This window comes from Phaenicophaeus curvirostris, chromosome 1, assembly GCF_032191515.1.
Source record: "Phaenicophaeus curvirostris isolate KB17595 chromosome 1, BPBGC_Pcur_1.0, whole genome shotgun sequence".
In the NCBI taxonomy this organism is placed as follows: Eukaryota; Metazoa; Chordata; class Aves; order Cuculiformes; family Cuculidae; genus Phaenicophaeus; species Phaenicophaeus curvirostris.
This window is the reverse complement of record NC_091392.1, coordinates 38629940-38650577: the sequence shown is the minus strand read 5'-3', so window position 1 is coordinate 38650577 and position 20638 is coordinate 38629940. Positions and strand designations below refer to the sequence as shown.

Sequence of the window (20638 nt, the reverse complement as noted above, 5' to 3'; positions counted from 1 at the left end):
TAAAGATCAGCAGCCATCTCCAGTGTTTACAGCCTTTATCAGGAAGGCAAAGCAGATTATTTTACAGAAATTCTGGATCTTCACCACAGTTGGCAAGAATCCTTTTGGAAATGCACACAATGACATGTATTAGCTCAAAGTTTTCTTTGAAACAGCAATACCTGCAGAAATCGCACACACCTTTACAATATATATCTTCATTTCATTAAAACTCAAAATCATAAACTTATCCGAGGAATGTGAGGGGAATGATAACAGAGAGGGCTCTGAAATGTTAATAATGACCCAAACCCCCATAGTCACTGTAAGGTAAACACCTGCAGCTATGACAGTTAAGCAGTTGTGCTGGTTTCCCAGTGCCAAAGGTACTGACCACAAATATCTGTTCTTGGAGCACAGCTTAAATCATAGGAAAACAAGGCAAAACAGTTCCTCTGCTTAGCTCGGATTATGACAAGCAGATTCTGCTTGTTCTCCAACTACGCTTATTATAGGAGTCAGCTTCCCACTTACAGCTTTTCTTTAGCTTTTTTTTTTTTAGCTTTAAGCACTACTTATTAACTTGTATTTAATCGAAAACACAAGTGCAATTATGTTTTTTTGTTGTCTCTCTAAAGTAGATACAAATTAAAGAATCTCCCTTCTTAGATTTTCAAAGGAAGAAAGAGAGCACATTAAGGGCAGATGTCTTTCCCTAGAGAGACTTAGTGCAATGTGACAACAGAATAAAAGAAAAAGCCAACCAAATGATCACCAATACCGAGACTGTATCGTAAACACAATTCAACTAAGAACAGATTTCTCAACAAACACATTTGTCCATGTGCTACTGTTTATGAACAAGGCTGCCTCACAACAGGGTGATACTGGTAACTCAAGCCTCCTTGGACAGCATCACTCATTTCAAGGCAGTATTGTCCTCTGTTTGGAACCTTGTTTATAAAGTCATAAGGATTAAAGAACATAAACAGTTATTCCACTTTTCCAAATCAAAACCTGGTTGTCATGAGACAGGTAACACTGAGTTAGTTTCAGCAGCCCAGATTGGCAACTGAGTCACTTGACCTGGCCACAGACACAGTTAAAAGCAACAGACAATTAAACCTTAAAGAAAATAATTTCCATTCTATTACTAATGGAGAAATGAACATCACTCATCCTCCAACATGTATTATTAGTTTCTTACTCGTGTGGTAGGCAGTAACATTCAAACCCACATTCATGATTACGACCACATTTTCTTCAGGGCACATATATAAATTTTCTTTGAGGATATACCAAACTACAGATTTAATTTAACAAATACAAAATAGTGGAAGGACAGAAGAGTCCAAAAGAGTTCTGAATGTAATATTTCTCAGGAAGTTTTTAATTTTAAATACATAACTTCAAAGAGAATGAAAATATACAATCTCCCATTTTCAGTGCTTTAAGCACTTAAAAGCCATCAAAACCAAAAATAAAGACTCCATCTGATGTCAAATGTAGTCAAGCCAGGCTCAAAGGTCAAAAAGGAAGTTAAGCTTCCTCATTTTCTTTTAAAGCCTTAAACAACACGGCTCCTGATTATTAAGTTCTCTGAAATTTTCAGAACAGAGAAAGCTAGAAGACAGTCGCTGTCCCTGAAAACACTCACCTTCACATTGTGCATACTCATGATGTTGCCACAGTCATCCATGTACTGCTTCAGATCCTTGTCCTGTCAAAACACCATCATCACTGTCCAGTAAAATTGTGCACAACTGATTACGTGAATATTATTTATTGTTAGAACTGAAACAGTTTATCAGAAAACTGAGTTGTCTGCAAAAGATATTCAGTGATAAAAAACCCAAAAGCCTGAAGGTGTAGAAAACTCTCGCTTTCCAGAGTATATAAATACTCATGTTTTCCAGCAAGCTGCATCATCTCAGGCAACATTATTTGTTACACGCTTTTATATGTTATCCATCTTGTATGTGGCACAGTATTTTATGAAATTGCTATATTTTCCAATTATATTTCAGGTAAAGAGGTTTTTTCATCTCCCTTCCTAGGCTTATATATTCCAGCATATTATACAAAAATATCATTCGGTCAAGCTTCAGTGAAAAAATCAGAAGCCTACAATGTAAAAGGTGAGCAAGTGAGATAGGTAATTCTGGACACTCGCTTGAAAAGACTGTTACAAAAAGATGTAATGTGTTGTTTACTTCCAAGCACACTTATCCTTAGCTTAACAGAAAAATACTATTAAAATAATAGTGAGATAATCCTTTTTACAGTTAACCATTTTGGGACAAGCAGACAGTTTACTCAGGTAGATCACCACTAACTGCTTTTAATGAAACTCTAAAATGACCAAAACAGTATTTCCTTATTTACAGCAACTTAAGAACTGAATACGCTTTTCTCATTTTCAGATGAATTATTCTAGATGCAGGAGAAAACTGTAACAGTCCCAGTATTTTTAAAATGTGTACAGAATTTTGTTACGTGTGTTACTTAGAAACAATAAATCAAATGTGAAGCTTGCTAGTTGTTTAATCACTTACCAGATATTCGAAAACAAGAGTCAAAGACTTGTCTGTGTGCACAATGTCATGTAATGTAACAATATTTGCATGCTTCAAATCTTTTAATAATGACACTGCAAAACAGAATTTTAAGTATAAAATAAATAAATGCAAAACACACAAGCAGTAAATGAATTTCTAGCAAGTTCATACATATAAGCTATTTATTTGTTTTTAAATTAAGAAGCTATTTTGAAGAACAGAATACTCATATAGTTAATATGAAAGGCATTTAATCAAAACAGCACAGACTTTTGGGTAACAAACTAAAAATTTCCTGAACCATATACTTCAGGCAGAAGTAGTCATTTGGTAAAACACATTTTGAATCTAATTTGACTAATAACAGTCTAAGTCAGTATAAAAACATCCATTTATAGCACTGCATTTGAGAACACAACCATGTCCCCTCCTAAAGCAAATAAATCTGAAACATTGACTCTTAGTATGTATAGACCAATATTTTCCTTTTTGAAATTAATACCAGCTTCATTAGTCTCCCATGTAGCCTATGTATTTTGAAGTACCAACACGATTTCAATTAAAAAGAAATGCAGAAGTATCTGAAATTCTAAGAAGTAAAAAAAAAAAGTTACAACCTTCTCTTATGGCTGTGCAAGGTGCTCCCTCTTCATGTTCTAGTCGTATTTCTTTCAGAGCTACCAGGTTCTCTGTCAATTTACTTCTGCCCTTATAAACTGTTGCATAAGTACCCTACAAAATGGAAAGAGAAGGAAACTTTTACAAGTTGTTCCTTCACTGAAAGAGGAGTCAAAAAAGAAAATATAAACTTCTGTCTCAGGTTCTAATAGGTTTCATTTTGGATATGAATAGTTTTCACACTGTCTTCTTTTGATAAATGTAAAATCACTGAAATGTTTTGTAAGCACAGATCTGAACACAAAGACACAAGGAGTGTTGCTTAACAACTCTGACAACTCCATGGAAAGCTACACACCATACAGCTACCAAAGAAGTCAGATCAGGTAGCATTAAGTTCACCAAGTTCACTGCTGGGATCACTTACCCTCTTGAAAGCCTCTGTTTAATTAACACTATTAATAGCTCAGATATCTCTACATTACGTTGCAGTTGTGTTACTAAAGGCTGCAGACATACTCTTCCATTACTTCTATTCTATGAAAACACTGAACTCCTTTTCATAGCTTCTTGTCTTCATTACATATTTTGCATGCTGTTTGGTGTGGAAGGAGTTGTCAAAGTTTTATTTTGGTTGACATAATGAACAGTGAATATCATGAATCTTATATTTCTCAATTTTCTTTTTTTTTCTTTTTTTTTTGCTTAGACAATAAGAGATTCAAAACTCTCAAGGCATGTTATATAAGGACAAGGAATTCTGACAAAAGAGCAAGTAGGTACAACTAATCCCAGGAACTGCAAAAAGGAAGCAATGAAATTAAGGAATCTGCCTTAGGTTATGGTATGTACCTGGTGTTGTCCACTACACTATCTACACAAGTGAGATAAACTATGTCCACAACTATGACTCGATAGCTGTTAGATTAACATTCCTCCAAAGATACGCTATATTATGTCTAGTGACCCACCTCACAAGTATTAGATGCAAAATAGAAAATGAATGCATTTTGAAGTGAAAACACTGCAAATGAGGACTAGCTGCAATATTCACAGCAGAGATTCTGACCAGCCCCACTTCCTTGTATTTTGCGATGTTCAGTGCACCCCTTTCCAGTGCTCATTGTCTATTTTCAATCTTGTTGGCCAAGCTCAATCAAATTGTACGGGATTGACACTTGGCCCCTCCTGAATTCTAACATTTCTCTGGAAGCCAGAGGCTGGGAGGAGGTAGAAAGCCATACTGCTGCCTTCTCAGAAGATAAGGCAAATGCAGTGTTACGTAGTTCACTTGGCAGCACCCATCTGACTGCCCAGTTCAGGCCTGTAGGCTTCTCTACCAGAATGTGCATGGCGACTGCCTGGTCCCTGCAAGTGCTGGCTTCTTGTCCAGCCTGAGTGCTCCCCAATACCTAACTCAGCAGAAGAACACCAAACTTCACAAGTTATATTATTGACAAAATGATTTTGTCTACCTGCACACAAATCCAGCCTATGTAAGAAGGTCACTGATCATCTGCTAATGAAGTCTTGCTCTTCTCTAGCTCAGTAATGGTTTTCCTGCCCTTTTTTTTTTTTTGCATATTATACATGCATAGAACACTTGTGCGCCTGTGATTTTGTTACACATGGTTAATATGTTTGGTTTACTGAAAAAACAAATCCAATGGGTATTTTGAGGGATGTGGAAACGTTCAGATTATGGAGATTTTACGTAAAATTTTACATAAGACATTGTCATCAAAGCAGCAATAATTTCAAAAGAAAGCTACATACCTCTCCAAGCTTTTCTAACTTTATATAGGTTTCCATTTTTCCAAATCCAATTTCTGACTGCAATGAAAAGAAATGGAAAATTGACCACTAAAACTGAACACTTTATTTATACATCATTTAATTAGCAAGCTAAATTTTGTTTCAGAAAAATAACTGATAGAACATAACCAAACACACACAATTCCGCTACTGTAAAAACAATTGAGCATGTTATGATACAAATGCATCCCAGCATACAAGCCCCAAAGCTCAGCCTGTTGGCAAGTCTACTGTGCATCCTGGAAAAACTCTGTACTGAGATACACTTAGATTGAAACCCCACTTTTGTTTAACTCCTACTTAAGTCATCCACTCTTCTGATCTGATTTCCGAGTTTGTTATAGCTTAAATAACAGAAGCCATCTCAACCTATTCCACCCTTTTTCTTGCTTGTCATAAACAAATGCTGCTACTTCTTTCAAAATAACTTTCACTACTTATCTGCTCTCTATCAACGTATCCATAACACATTTGAGATCTCAGCTCAAATTTTCCTCTCTCATTCTGACCTCTGAATGCCTCTCAGTCTAAAATTCTGCCAGCAAAATCTCTAAACATCATTCTTCTAAAAGCTTCAGCCCCGAAACAAATTTATGTTTCATTTCTCATAACTTCAAGTCTTTGTGTATTTTACTATGTTCTACTCATGTTCTTTTTTTGAGACTACCTGCCTTTATTCTGAAGACACATCCTGTCCTTCTGGTATGGCAACTGCACCACTCAACTTGGTGTCATCCTCAAATTTGCTGAGGGTGCACTCAATCTCACTGTCCTTATCACTGATGAAGATACTAAACAGCATTGGTCTCAGTATGGACCCTGAGGAACATCACTTGTCTTGGATGTCCATCTGGACATCGAACCATTGATCACTACTCTCTGAATACAACCCTCCAACCCATTTCATCAACCCATCAAATCGATACCTTTCCAATTTAGAGAGAAGGATGTTGTGGGGGACTATGTCAAAGGATTTACAGAAGTCCAGACAGATCACACCCGTTGGTTTTCCCATGTCAGGAAAACCAGTTTCAAACAGCCTGAGGATACTTCACTGACATCATGTATATTTAGGAGCCTGTTGAAGCCAAGGTATTTATCTCATAATACAAACAAAGCTGACATTTGATAACCCTTGTGACTCTAGTGAGATTCCACTGATATAATATTTATTTTAATCACTGTACCTATATTTTCAAAGTGCATTTTGACCTACTCAAACAAACATATCTCAAAGTCAGTATTAAACAGCATAAGAATTATAACGATAGCCTGCATAGTTTACAGGAAAAACTAAAGAACTCATAGCCGTTGTCCTTGTTATTGCCAGACAGTCCGAATACAACTTACAAGTCTGATTTCTAAAAAAACCTCAATGTTGTTCATCAAGACTAAAAAACTTAAAATGTTCTTTAGACAATAAAATCATACAATGTTTTCTACATACAGAGGAGGGAGATTCTCCAAGACCTGCCTTTCAACGTCTTCAGTTTTTCATTCATATTTTGGTTGCCTACCGCTAAGAAAAAATAATTTTTAGATTCCTCAACCTAGGGTCCATTTCCTTTTACCTTCAAAATAATGTCTGAATAATTTAATTTTTCTGCAATACACAAATGCACTGTATTTATGGTCTCTTACTTCTAATGGCTGGTTCATAAGAGCTACACCTAAGCTACTGTGCAAGCATGTACATGTATACACAAAATACAATTACCATAAGAGCTTTTTTTTTTATTGCATTTCAAAGAAATACAGCAGACCTGAAGTATAACAAGTCGTCACTTGATACTTTTAATAGCTTTCTTCCTTTGATTCCTACTAGGCCTTGAAAAGAGAGATGCCTTTGAAGCAGAGCACAATATTCATATATTGTAATTAACAGTCTGTTAGCAAAGCTTTCAATGACATCGCAGAATAATGAGTCCTCGAATTTCTTTTTTAAAAAGGTTAGTTTGAAATCATAAAAGGACAATGCAGCAAATGCATGCCTGCATACCACAGCCCTGATGGTGAGTTTCATTTTGGACTTCTAAGCTCTGAAAGCATTTTTAAAAGGCAAAACAAAACAACCTTGTGACAGGAAGCTGATTCCATGCACACACTAAATTCATTACAGGGCACTATTTTTCTGTTTGTCTTCTAAAATGCAACGAGGAAAGAACTTAAACTCAGGATTAAATGTTAAATAAGCAAGGGAATTTAGATATACAGGAAAGTCCCTCCAGCTCCTAAGTACTATATTCCAGTGAAAAAGTTCTACTGGAAAGATACTTCACCACCATCTGAAAGAAGAAGGTTTGGGAAGTCTGTTCCTCAGTCCAATGCTACACCAGGAACTAAGTGGTTAATGAACTGCAAAATGCTGGCACAAACATTTAAGCTTGCCACGTTATTCTTACTTCCACTGCTTTGATCTCATCCTTTCTTCTTTAATATTGTTCTTGTAAATGGCAACATGCAGATCACAACTTAGGTCTAGCAGACTAAATTGTACTTTTTCAGGGGAAAAATGCATGATAAAACTCAACAATTGCTTTGCTACAGACAACAATAATTCACAGGGAAAAACCCAAAGATATTTCACAACCTAATTCACTACATGTACTTAGATATTTATATTTCAGCAAATAAACCATTAAATCAAGAAAACACAGAAAAATGCAGATTTCATAAACCTATCTAGTTTTTCTTTGCAAATAAGTTCTCACCAATGAATTTGCTGAGGAAGTCAGTAATGGTCTAAGCAACTCTTTAAGACCCCAATTAATACTAAGAAGGTTCATAGATTAAATGATGATTGAAATGTAACAATCTTTGCACAAATAAGACAATAATGGGGTTTTTTTACTATTTCAGGGATATACGAGTATATCTCTAGCATTCATACTCTAATTACAGTAAACAAACTCTTATTCTGCCATCTCCAAGAAAAGACTTAATTTTTCAAGAAACCCAATAATCTAAAAAGATATATGTGAATTTACTCATTTGTGTCCTTATGAATTCACATATGCTTTTAAAATAAAATAAAAGATCTATCATCTCAACAGCTGTTTTGAGAAAGATAATGTTATCAAATACAAACAGAACAGCAAGGAGGGCCTGACTTCATGTAGTGCCAGTTTAGGGCCTTCCTACCATATCACATTAGAGCTTCAGCCTTGACCTAAGACAACGTGGCCTATTTGCTCAAACAGATCGTCCCTGCTCTAAAAAGCAAAAGGAATTACACGTGCACTTTGGGAGCTGCTTTTAGCCACTGATTTCAATGGGTCAAGACCTTCACTGAGAAATGACAGAGTCAAGTTTGCAGAAGAGAAATGAAAGAAAGGGCGAAATTCTTCAACGGATTTTGACAGGTACACGCTGAAGTGCCCTATCTTTCAGGATGTAGAAATCATGGTGTAAATGAAGCTGAATCATACCTGCAATACACAGACATCTGCATTAATACGACTCTGAAGACCTGAGAGGTTGGTTTAGCAAGGAAACTGCATTATACTTACTAGAGATGCTCTACGAGAACGTCGACTCATTGGCTGATCAAACGGTGGGCTGTTAATCTGCAACTTTTCAAGATAGCCATCGGGTATCCTGATGTCAGCAGGCAGGGACAAGCGTTTGTTCAAATCCTGCAGCAAATAATGTTACAAAGAGAAGAGTTAAGTATAATTCAGAATTTCCTAAAACATCTTGTAACACCTATGGTGTCACTGGTCTTACAGCATTACTATTTAAAACTGAAATATTCCTGTGAATGAAAAATAAGTGATCTCTCAGAAATGGTTTTAAAAACATATTGTCTTCTAATAATACTTCAAACTGCTTAGATACCAGGTTAGAAAAATCATTACTCTAAAAATTCATTACTATAGCAGGGGGAATGAAATATTAATAAGTAACTAATTACATTGCAGATAAAGGTACTGAGTTCGCTTGTATACTGACACATACCTGGAATAACAGAAACAGAGAATTCAGAGACCAGTAATTACATTTCTTTTCATACAGTAATTATATTAGAATAACAAGAGACCGCCACGATTCAAAATCCATCGCCTCTCTTCTGACTACTAGAAGTTATAAATTTATTTTAACTTCCATTTTTCCAGTCTAGCGAAACAGAATCACTTTATTATTAGAGCCAAACTACTACAAATGTTAGCACATTTTCATTTTCAATTTTTTTATTAAAGGATTGTTAAAAAACCAAGCTGCCATCATATAAATCAAGTTTTCCCTAAATCAGATTCTGGTTTTCACCAGTAAATTTTCCCATGAACAACATCATTTCTAAGACAAGAGGGAAAAAAAATTTATTTTAGCTTTCAACAAACATGAAAAAAGATTATTTTTCCTTATTTTCATATAATGTTTTTAATTTTAGTTTGAGTTTAATCTCAAACATCCCAAAAAATGAAATACAAAATATTCTCTAGGAGGCCAGTCAAACCCACAAAGATACAAGAGAAATATCCAGATTCACAAAAAATGGGAACTAACTTCCAGAATGGTAGGAATGGTTTTTCAGTAAAGGCAGTTTATCCAAGTAAAGAAAATCCCACTTGGCATCAAAATCCACCCCCACAGATTCCACTCTGAAGTTAAGATGACATCTCTGGAACCACCACTGTTCTCACATTTTTCTCCAGCAGCAGAGGGAAATCTCCAGATTACTCCTGGCGGACCTCAGATTTAATCTTTACTGATCTAAGGGCAGTAAACTCTTCTTTGTCTTACCCTAGACCAGACCTGTCACCTCCAGCTTTGAATCCTGGGTATCCTGAGCTAACCTAAATGCTGGCAGCCACAACCCCACTTGGCTCCCCTCAGGCTTAGCCATATGTTTCTACTCGCGTCTTTGCAGCAGCTTTGAACTATTCCAGCACGCTAAATCATCGAGAAACTATCTCAGGCGAAGTGCATCGCTTCCTGCCAGCTTTGTAGCTCCAAAGGGGTTCAGAGCAAGGTCAGACAAGCTCACAGCCTGAACACAGGGCAAGGCAGGCAGCAGAGCAAGCCTAGGAAACAGCTACATTGCTTCGGCTGCCAAAGAACTGGATTGTCAAGACTTTTCCGGACAACTTGCTAAGCTTTCAGTGTTGATATGTATCATCTACACACGATGGAGCAACAGCTGAGCAAAAAATATCAGTTAAAAGTATATATTAAAAAAATGAATAGTTGTATTTCAGGTAGGACTAAAGTGCCAATATACACCCCACAGATGACTGATCTACATATCCTATTCACTATGGCCACTGGATACAGTCAGAAATATTTGGAGGGATGTCGACAAAGCTTTAACTTCTAGCAGGTGACCCTCCTGTTTTCTTTTCACTCCTCACACCTCCTTAGGTACAGAGTGCAAAATCTCTTAGCTTCTAATCTGCTGCCCAACATCAGCTTCTTTTCGTTAATAGAAAAATCAGTATCTGTATTTCTTATTTTGTACAGACTTTTAAAACGGTCTTTAAACAAAAGAAGTACTGTTCACAGAATGGCAGCTTTGACCAACATTTTGAAGTTCAATTAAAACAAAACAAAAAGATATCTCAGTTTTGGCAACTTCCAACTTTCAGCTTTGGTATTTCAATTTTTTCAAAACATTGGCAACTTTGAAACTGCCTGTGTGGTTTTGGGGAGAGTGAAGGAACTAATTAATTATAATGGGAGCTAGCAGTAATCCTTACAATAAAACAGTACTTTCTATTAAGGAACCTTCCTTCTTTTTGACAGGCTCTGCTAATGCCATTTTTCTAAGAGCCAACTCCAATACAGTGAAGTTAGAGCCAACTGAGAAGAGAAATGCCTCTAGTCTACCAAAGAGGGATTCAGATTATTAAAAATAAATTAATTCACCCTTATAATTTATTGCATTCTTCAGAAAATTCAGGTAGCTCATCAAAACAAATGAGCACAAAGGAAAGAGCTCCGTGTTGTCTTAAAAAAGCAAATTTGTTATCTCACTGCAGTGGGAAGCCATAGTACTGCTGGAATGAGACAGAGGCTGCAGAAACAGGACCAGCACCAGACTGTACTCCACCTTCCTACTGTAGTCCCAGATCAACAGTGGGGCAATATCCTTCGTTTTCTTTCTCCTGTTGCTCAGGTACATTAAAAAAAAGCAGATTCGACCAATTCCAAGCCAGAAGACGATGAGTGGGCTGAGTTTTTCAATATAACTTCCTTAACACTGTAGATATAATCAATCATTTTCCTATACATCCTGTGGCAAAATAGCTTTCTCTTACTCCTATCTATTAACGCTATCACATCAAGACCTGGTGTAGTGTTCTCTTCTTACCACCCCATAGCACTGACAGTAAGTATTTTAAAGACTCTGGTTAAAGATACACTGAAATCACAGAAAACAGCTCAAAGGCCTCATGAAATACAGAGTCGATTGTACCCCAGAGCTCTCCATCTGCATGTTCTCTCCTCCCACAGCGCCCATCCTCAAGGCAGCCGAAGTGGTGCTTCACACCTAGCTCCACAGCCTCAAAGAAGCATTTCCAGGCATGGGAAGTTGATGGGTATGTAGGAAGAAGGAAGCAAAGGCAGCCTTTAAGCTGTGATGGCAATTCGAAAACTATGCTGTTAACTGTGCAGAGCACCTGCCATCAATAAACACTGTCTTTTCAAATGGAGAGAAAGGAAAACGAAAGAAGCCTAAGATGCTTTACAGCTACTAAGGATTCACTGCTTTGGAGCTGAGCTACTGTAAAAACTGGATATAGTAATATTTTAGGTATCAGAAAATAATATAATGGGAGATAGTTGTAATTCTATTACAGAACTCCCATTGCTTCATTATCAAAAGCTCTGCCCATATCATTTTTGCGACAACTGCAACCTCCCCCAAGACTGACTTCAGAGATCCATGTTGACACCCTCACTTCTAAACAGAGCTTAAGCTGCAAACTAACATTTAGTGCTCCACAGTGCATAACAGAGATGCTCTTTGAATGTAAGTATTCACCAATGCAGAGGTCAAAACCTATTCCAGTTTAGGGAAAAAATCCACACAACAGTCTACCTTAAGTACACAAAACTAACCCTCATCCTCATCCTCCTGCAATGTCTGTCTTTTAAAAAAAACTCAAACAAATAACCCATTTTACAACACAACCTGAGGGGAAAAGTAGGGAGAATATTTTTTCAGGACTGTAATATCTGGTTTTAATACAATTTCTCTACTCATATTTGTAAGATAATGGACAACACATGACAGTAATCACTCCTGTTTTCCCCTTCAAGAAATGAGCCTTTAGTGCTGGAAGTCTAAATTTATGTCATGTTGTAAATAAAACGCTATCCATGCTCCTTCTGGGAGCTGAAGAAAGTTTCTTTTCTGACAGGAAAACATGAACTTCAGCACGTACTTTATAGATATTTTCTCCTAACAATCCACTACTACTACTCTACCTGCAATACTCATGGATATTGGCTGTGTTGAAAGGTCAATCAAGCCAAGACTTCTTTTTTAAACCCATATATTAGAATTGTTACCTACCAGTCAGACAATGTTTACGACACCAGTGTTTGAAAGATCATATATAGAATTATATATATGAAGTCACATAAATGAAGTCTTCTTTGTATAATTATCTTTTACCTAACTGCCTAAAATAGACAAAATTAAAGTAATTTTGACTGCAAACCCAAATACCCGAAAGACAGAAATTATGCTTTGCTTGCCTGTACCACATTAATTCCCCCGTTTTTGCAATAACCGAAGCAACCACCTCCTGGGAAAACAAAGCAATCATAATTAAATGCTATACAGCAACATGAAAGGGGATTCATTAGATGTGCAGGAGAGAAATAAGCACAACATTTCCTAGTGTCTAAACAGAAAAACTGGGAATTATAGTTATGTCAATTCGATACAGTTGAAAAACCCAGTTAATTTAACTGAGATTATGTTAAAAAGAAAAGCTAGAACCAAGCAATACGCCAACCAATTTTAAGCCTTAGGCATTCAAGACTGAGCAACCTGCTACACGTAGGCAACCTGTTCTGCTGATGGCAGGAAAAGCCTTTTTCTCTGCTGTGGGCTGAGCCCAGCAAACAGCCAGGCCCGCATCCAGCTGCACCCTTGCTCTCTGCTCCGGTGGCTTGCAGAGAAGACAGAAGGATGGTGAGGTGACTTGTGGGTGGAGGTGATGACAACTTAATAGGGAAAGCAAAAGCCATGCACCCAAGCAGACTGGAAAAAGGCATCGATTCACCGATTCTCATTGGCAAGCAGGTGTCCAGCCGCTGCCTGGAAAGCTGGGCCTCAACATGCCCAGCAGCGGCTTGGGAAGTGGAAGACAAATGCCATAGCCACAAATGTTGTCCCTCTCTCCTCCTTTCCCCTAGCTTTTATCATCAAGTATCACATCGCATGGCACAGAAGAGCCTTTCGGCCAGTTTGGAAGCTTGGACCTGCAGGTCAGATGCCTCCTCTGCTCCCTCATGCTGCTAGCACAGCAGTCCCATTGCAATCTCACTACTGCTGCTTTAGCAGCAGCAGAACTTGCTCTTCTCAACCCCACATTTTGCTGCTGCTTTGGCATGATGCTGGGCTGGAGCACAAGCAACGGCAGGAAACAGTGATTTTTGAAGAATCTCTGATTTTCTTAAACCCCTGTGGAATTCTGTGTATCAATGAAAAAGATACTTTCCGGACAGAGGTCTTTCTTCACACTGATTTTGATGAGTAACTGAATATAATGTGTTAGCACTTCTCAGAAAAAAAGAAAAGAAGAATAAAATAACAACCTTAAAGCAGGGGAAACACTAAAACCAAGAAACTTTCTATAATGGAAATTATTACCAGGCTGTTAAAAACACAGGCTGTTACAAGGTCCTGCTACAACACTTTAAAAAGCAATAAGGAAGCACGTAAAATTATTGGCAGGACTGATTATTTTCACTACACACTGTAATTTTATATTTAAGATTTTGAGCTTGGCAACACTACATAATTAAAGGTCCATTTTAAACACTAAGTTTTGCATCTCTTTAAAAGGTAAAATATAAATTTAAGAGATTCATAAAGGTAGTAAATTTGGGCAACTCTATATGTTATCTCATGTATTCTTTTTTAAACATAACAGGTGTATAAGTGGTGTACACAGACCCACAACTATGCAGGAAGAACTCAGGCACATTCCTTTGTAACCCTAATAAGCAAACATTTACTGGAATGCAAACCCCTAGCTTCCAGAGACAAGAATGTACTTCAGGTAAAATAAACCGTCTTTTAGAAAACTACAGAGATAGTATGTCCTTTTAAGTCACTGACGATTTATTTTTCCAAATGAGGTCAATTCATAACATTTTCTAGTTTAATTCTTTTATGGTTATCTTCAGGGTCACCCTGCCACAGAATATATAGGTATTCAGTAAATGCAGTACTACTCCACGTGCCAATGCCTACAGTTAACTGTATGTTGCTTAATAAGCTATTTTTTGATCCAGTTCCAGAATATATTCTGGAGAACATATTCCAGCACCAGTTGCTTTGCTAGGGTAGCCAGAATGCTTGTGGCAATTTCCCCCTCCTCTGCATCTTGAAACCACATTTTTCATCTTCATGTGCAATGCTTATTCTCAGTCTTGTTTTATTACTGGCTGAGAAATGCATACTATTTTTATAATTTGCCTGAAATGAGAATCACATTTGTCCTACTCTGCCTGATGGCAGATAAACATGTAAGCACTTGTGACACTAATATCACTTCGTTTTCTGTGGAGATAAACAACCCCAACTTGTGCTTATCTTTACCATCTACTTCTAACGTTAGCTACAGCAAATGCTCCAAGACGAACTACACTTCATTGACTTCTTTCTTTTGCCTGGCTTCTATCCAAACCTGTTGCAGTAACTTGATGTGTATGTTCTGTCTACCACTGACTACTTAAACTTGGGCACAAGAAAAGGAGGCAGGTGTTTCATCCTAAATCCTGCAAGTCCTGTGAGCTGAGTAACAACATTATAAGTAAACAAATGAAAAAAGTCTTCCAAATGAAGAAAAAGCAAACCAAAACACCTCCTGTTTTTTCATGAACACTTGGAAGTAAAAACCAAAAATCCCAACAATTTTTATCTCTCTGGTCCCCTTTTCGATGGCCCCAAATAACATTGCAAATATCAGCTTACTGACTTGCCACCCATAGCAGACCATTCACAAGAGTTAAATACCAGAGTTTTGTTACCACATTCTGTTTCTCAAACAACTCTACTCCTTTGCTACCTATCCTTTTCTCATCTCTTATTCTACATAATACAAACTTTACCAGCTATTCCTTTCTAATTGCTTGTATTGACCCATATAATATTCTGTAGTGACTTAAAATAAAGTCTTATTCTTGGTCAACAGATCTATTCTCCCTTCTCTTAAACCCTACCAAAAGAGTACATTTGTCCACAGAATTAACCTATTCTTACTTGTGAAAGCAACACTGTTAACTTTTTGCACTTTAAATCAGATATGAAAACCAATAGTTGTTTTTCCTTAAATCACCATTTATTTTTTTGCCAAGATGCACTACACACTTCAGCAAATTTCAATTAAGTGAAATAAAGATGATTGTAACTCAGGGTATTACAGGACGGTTGAACGCTACCTGTTAAAAAAGCTCTAAAATGAAGCAAGTTGAAACGTTCACACTTTTTAGTCTTGTCTTCGGATGACTTGACATTACACCTTTGACTTACACAGCACATCTAATAAACACTAGTATTTTGCACAAAACTGCATTAATAATAATCGTCAACATCATCGGAAAATTGCCCTAGGGAAGGATTTGTTGAGGTGTTCCCAATTCCAATCCTCACTATGCTATATAAAGTAGAAAAACTAAGACTACTTTTCTTTTTATCCTTTAACAAATGTGCTGATTTGCAGACTGTTTCTTCCTTGCTGGAGTAGCAATGATAAATTCTTCCTAAATCTACTGGGCTACAAATGTGACCGATCTTTCAATTTCTGGACTGTTTCAGTCTGCTACCACACTCAGAACTATGGCAAGTGAAGAAAGACACGGGCTTCTGCCAGTGAAGCAGCAGGAGGCAAAAAAACTCCGGCAACCTTGTACTACCAAATGACTCATTGACTCATTGGAAAAACTGGAAGTCAAAATCATGATAGCATCAGCCTCAGTCTGATGATACCATCAGCCTCAGTTCACTATTCCTTGAATGTTTCATTTAGCTAATCTAACAGCCAACTACCTCCAAACCCAGTATTTCATTGCCTGTGGCCAGACGCTCCCATGGCTTCCTGGAGGAGAACACGCTCTAAGCTAACGACTCAGTTATGTGGCGTAAGAAGTCAACTGACAGGAAGCTACCTCTTCAAAACAAAATGACTAATTATCTGCTGATGCAAGTTCAGTAGCCAAGAGGAGAAGGAAGCTGACTCTGTCAGGAGAGGGTAGTCAGTGGACGACACAAACTATTGGGTATGGCCAAGCGGCATCATTATGAACCAATCCTTACTGCTTTGGCTCTTCAGTTCATTTCTACATTACATTTCCAGACCAACCATTTCTTAAGGTACATACTTATTATATTACAGCAGACAACAAGCTCTCCATCTCTCCCTGAAATTTTAGCTTATCTTTTAAGAGTTAATATTGTTCAATTCAATCAATAACATTTTGTTACAGCCATACAAAAAGAATTACTCTTCTAAGTCTACAAACATTGGTCTGACAACACAAACAATCCACCACAGATCAAATGAAAACGCTTTGCTCTCTTGTGTAAGCATGTGTCTGAATTAGTCTTCTCACCAGTTTTAGCAAATACCAGCGAGATATGTCAGTTGCAACCACAAGTGGTTCACTAATAAGGTGTAGTGCTTTTGTTCACTGGGGAATGCTTGATGAGATCTCAAATGCTACATCATATAACCCTCTATGCAATGGCTGAACTTCAAGACATGCTTACTTTTAAAAACCTCAGTTTTTATAGTATTCTTTCCTTGATTTTTTTAAATAAAAAGGTGTATTATGTGCTACTTCATGATATGCAAAAAAATTAAGTGAAAAGCATTTGCTTATGCCAATGAGAATTTAAGCACATTAATATGCAACCTTGTGTGTGTATTTACTTTACCATTTTAGAGCCAAACACTACGTGGAGTTTTTTTCTGAAGGCAGCCTTATTAAATTTCATCACATTTTTGTCAAGTGACAGAGTTAGCACAGTTGAAGCCAACTGGATCCTCTACAGAATTCTGACATACAACAAGACTGCTAGAAGCAAAAGCAAACAGAGAAAAACCCAACCCCAAATCAGAGAATATATTTATAGAGAAAAATTTGGTTACAGTCCTGTAGACCTCCGAGGTTTTGAGGCAAAACACTACCACACAAATTCTTCAAAAGAAACCTATAGCATCATTTTAGCATACTATTTTATCATTTTTATAAATAAGCGTCCATAACTGTAACGAAACCCACTATTTTAACAATTGGGATGAGTTATCTATAACAGTCTTCCTACCAAGTATATAAAACCATCGTCATTTTGCCACTCAACTAACACGTGTAACTACATTTTCATTGTGATGCAGAAAGTGCTTATCTTCTGCCTTCTGAAGAATGGTTTATACCTGAATACTACATTTTTCCTTTACTTTGGAGTAATGTTGTTGTTATTATTTTACTGAAAACATTAAATCCCAATGAATGAATTACCATTCTGTTAAATTTGAAGAAAGGGTCTTCAAAGAACCCCTTCTTCTGTCAGAAGCAGCAAGGAAAACATAATTTTAACATCCATTTACACAGGATCACTGCTACCTGTAACTCCATAAATTCATGCTGGTTTTCAGCCAGGCTACTGAAATGCAACACCAGTCAAGAAAACATCAAATTTTGAGCACTGAATCAGGTGGCTTTCTATATTTGGGATAGAAATGACCCAAGATATGGCATTCATTCATCAATTAAATCAATACGCTAATCAACTCAAGCACATAAAACATTTCAAGAGATCACAAAAATTATCAAAGGCCTGGAACACCTGCGCTATGAAGAGAGGCTGAGAGAGCAATATCTTTGCTTTTATTTACTTTAACCCAATGAGAAACTTATGAAACCACCTAAGTACTTTTTCAGTAACAATTGTGACAATTAGTATCTTTTAAACCCACAAAACTAGAATTACAGGTCAACAGACAGCATTTTTTCCACATAAACAGTAAAAGATACGAATTCTGATCAATTTGTTCTCCAAAATACTTTTTAATAAAAATTTTCATTTCATATATATATATAGGCTGTTCAGACTATTGACTAGCTGAACAAAAACTACTCTCAATTCTCTTTTTTAAAAAAAACAAACCAAAAACAAACACCAAGGGTAGTTTTTTTATTTACTTCATATCTGTTGGCAGTTTTAATGTAAAAGGCTGAAACTGCTCAGCACAAATACAGTATTCAGAAGCAGCATTCCAGGACCTTCTAGTTACACCAAACCAAGTGTGCACGATATAAGCTCAGTTTTGAAAAATCTGGGAAAGGATAAATGAAACTCAAATGCGAGATATTACTTTATTCACATCGAGTGTTGAAATACACAGGGGAAATTATAGTTTGTGGCAAATTATGTTTTGTGACAAATTATGCCAGAAATATTTAATTCTTCCTGTTTTTTTTTTCTTTTGTTTTGTTATTTTATTGCATTTCAGAGAGTTTGTAAGGAAGTAAACTTAAGAGAGCGTAAGGAAGAAAAATAATCATAACCATAGAAAGATCATGTCTGATTTTGTTTATCTGTCTACATTATGACCTAACAAGATATCCCTCCGTGGTGTTCATAAACCCTGCTGAAATCCAGGGTCTGATGGCTGTTTGACTCAGGGCTAGGTGTTGGGCAGTAACAGATGCTAATAAAGCAAGCTCTGCCTCACTGATTACTATGCTTTCCTGAACTTTAAATATAGATTTCTTTATGTTTTCATCAGTTTCTGTAATAGAGTAGTAGGATAAACTGCCCTAAAGAAAAAGGTTTATCAACTCACAAGAAGAATGAAGTACAGAGGAAGTGGAATAGAAAAAACACCACGAGAAATTAAAACAGAACGTTATCACTGCAAAAATGCAAGCTGGGCCCTTAAAACAGCTCTCGGTAATGTTAACTATTGTACTGACACACAGATCATTCACATTAATACAGAGTTGCAAGTATGAAAGGGAAAATCCCATGATGAAACTGGCTAATTAAAATTAAACCAACTTCTTGAATATGGAAAGTGGAAATCTGACCTTCCTGGACAGGACAGTGAGGCTAGAGTACAGGTTATGAAATTGCATGCAAGTACCGACTTCTCACCCGCTGCATTCCAGTCATTACTAGACATGCGTTTTGTAGACGGCTGAGCACGTCCAGTATGGTAGCAGACTGCTCTTAAATGACCAAGCTATGAAAAAAAACCCAAACCCTCATTTATTCCATCCTTATAGAAAGGGTACTGTTTAGTGCAGTAACTTTTCTAAGGTAAGTAGTATTTACAAGTGGAATGCAAGAACTTTAGCATCAGGGTTACAAAGATTTGTAACAGAAGGGCAAAACCACATCAGTTGTTGACAACAGAGCTACCCACAAAAACCGTGGTAAAACGTAGGTTAAAGAAGTCTGTCCATCACCAAGGCAAAATAGTATTTCTTGTTGCAGCATCAGTTTTCTTCTGTAGAAGAAAAGAAGGTCTGCTAATCAAATAGATCAAAAGGAGTTCCATCGGTTTTGTCAAAACCATACAAGTAATTTAGAACATGCACTTCTGTTTTTAAAGAGGGATTTTGAAAACACTAAGCTTCATGTGAACTTGAAAACAGGAGTTGAAAAAATTAACAGGTACCAAGCACACCTGAATGAAGATAATGCAGTGACCACTGACAGTCAAAAAAAGGGCTTGATTGCATTTTGGTTCAGTTTTTTTCTGTCAAGCACTGAAACCCTCTGGTAGGTGACAACATGCTTAGATTCACAAAAGACATGATCAAAAGAAAAGCTATGCGCTCTCAGGTTGTGCAGAGAAAGAAATTAGACAAAATCCAGTAAATAAGGCAGAAAAGAGTTACATGGCTGCCAAGCACAGACAGAAAGGGGAAGGAAGAACTTTTCCCAGAGAATGCACTGTGCAGTAATGCCTGCTGGCAATCCAAGGGAGCCTCTTGAGTGGCAAGAGATGTAGGGCTGAATGCTCAGGTTGTCTTTGACGCAGCGCTTCCTGCCTCTGCAGCTAATGGCAGGAGAAAATATGGTACTGCCCCTGACCAAAAGCCTGAGTCAGTAGTACCATCCCGTCTGCTGTTCCAAGAATTTCAACTAGTGAATACAGCCAGGAGTGCCCTATTTGCATATGTGAATGGGGACCTACAAACCACATTCCAATCTGAAGCCTACAAACAGAAAAATCATAGCACTACAGCAGCTGAAACATTAATTAATTTTGTGGGTTTTTCTCTGGAGAGGGTACACTTGCCCAGCTGGACCAAAAGCAGATCGAGTTAATCAGGCTGTGCCAAGGCCCCCTGAAGCAGTCACAGCCCTGGTCAAGGGTAGAGTTCACCAAAAATTTATTTCTCATCTACATTCTTTCTTTCAGAATGTGAACAGAACAATGCACACATCACTACATGATCACTTTGTAGCCTTT

General features: G+C 37.1%; 1 protein-coding gene across 2 annotated transcripts in view; it reads right to left on the bottom strand.

Annotated features, from left to right (window-relative positions):
* Positions 1-20638, bottom strand: part of CDK17 (cyclin dependent kinase 17) — a 95100-nt gene that overhangs the window by 9811 nt on the left and 64651 nt on the right. For both annotated transcript variants that reach the window (XM_069853454.1, XM_069853464.1), the window contains 5 exons: positions 8480-8605; positions 4932-4988; positions 3155-3269; positions 2535-2629; positions 1637-1699 (listed from right to left, as the gene is read on the bottom strand). In XM_069853454.1, coding sequence (XP_069709555.1) covers positions 1637-1699; positions 2535-2629; positions 3155-3269; positions 4932-4988; positions 8480-8605 — 456 coding nt within the window. The remainder of the gene's footprint in view (positions 1-1636; positions 1700-2534; positions 2630-3154; positions 3270-4931; positions 4989-8479; positions 8606-20638) is intronic.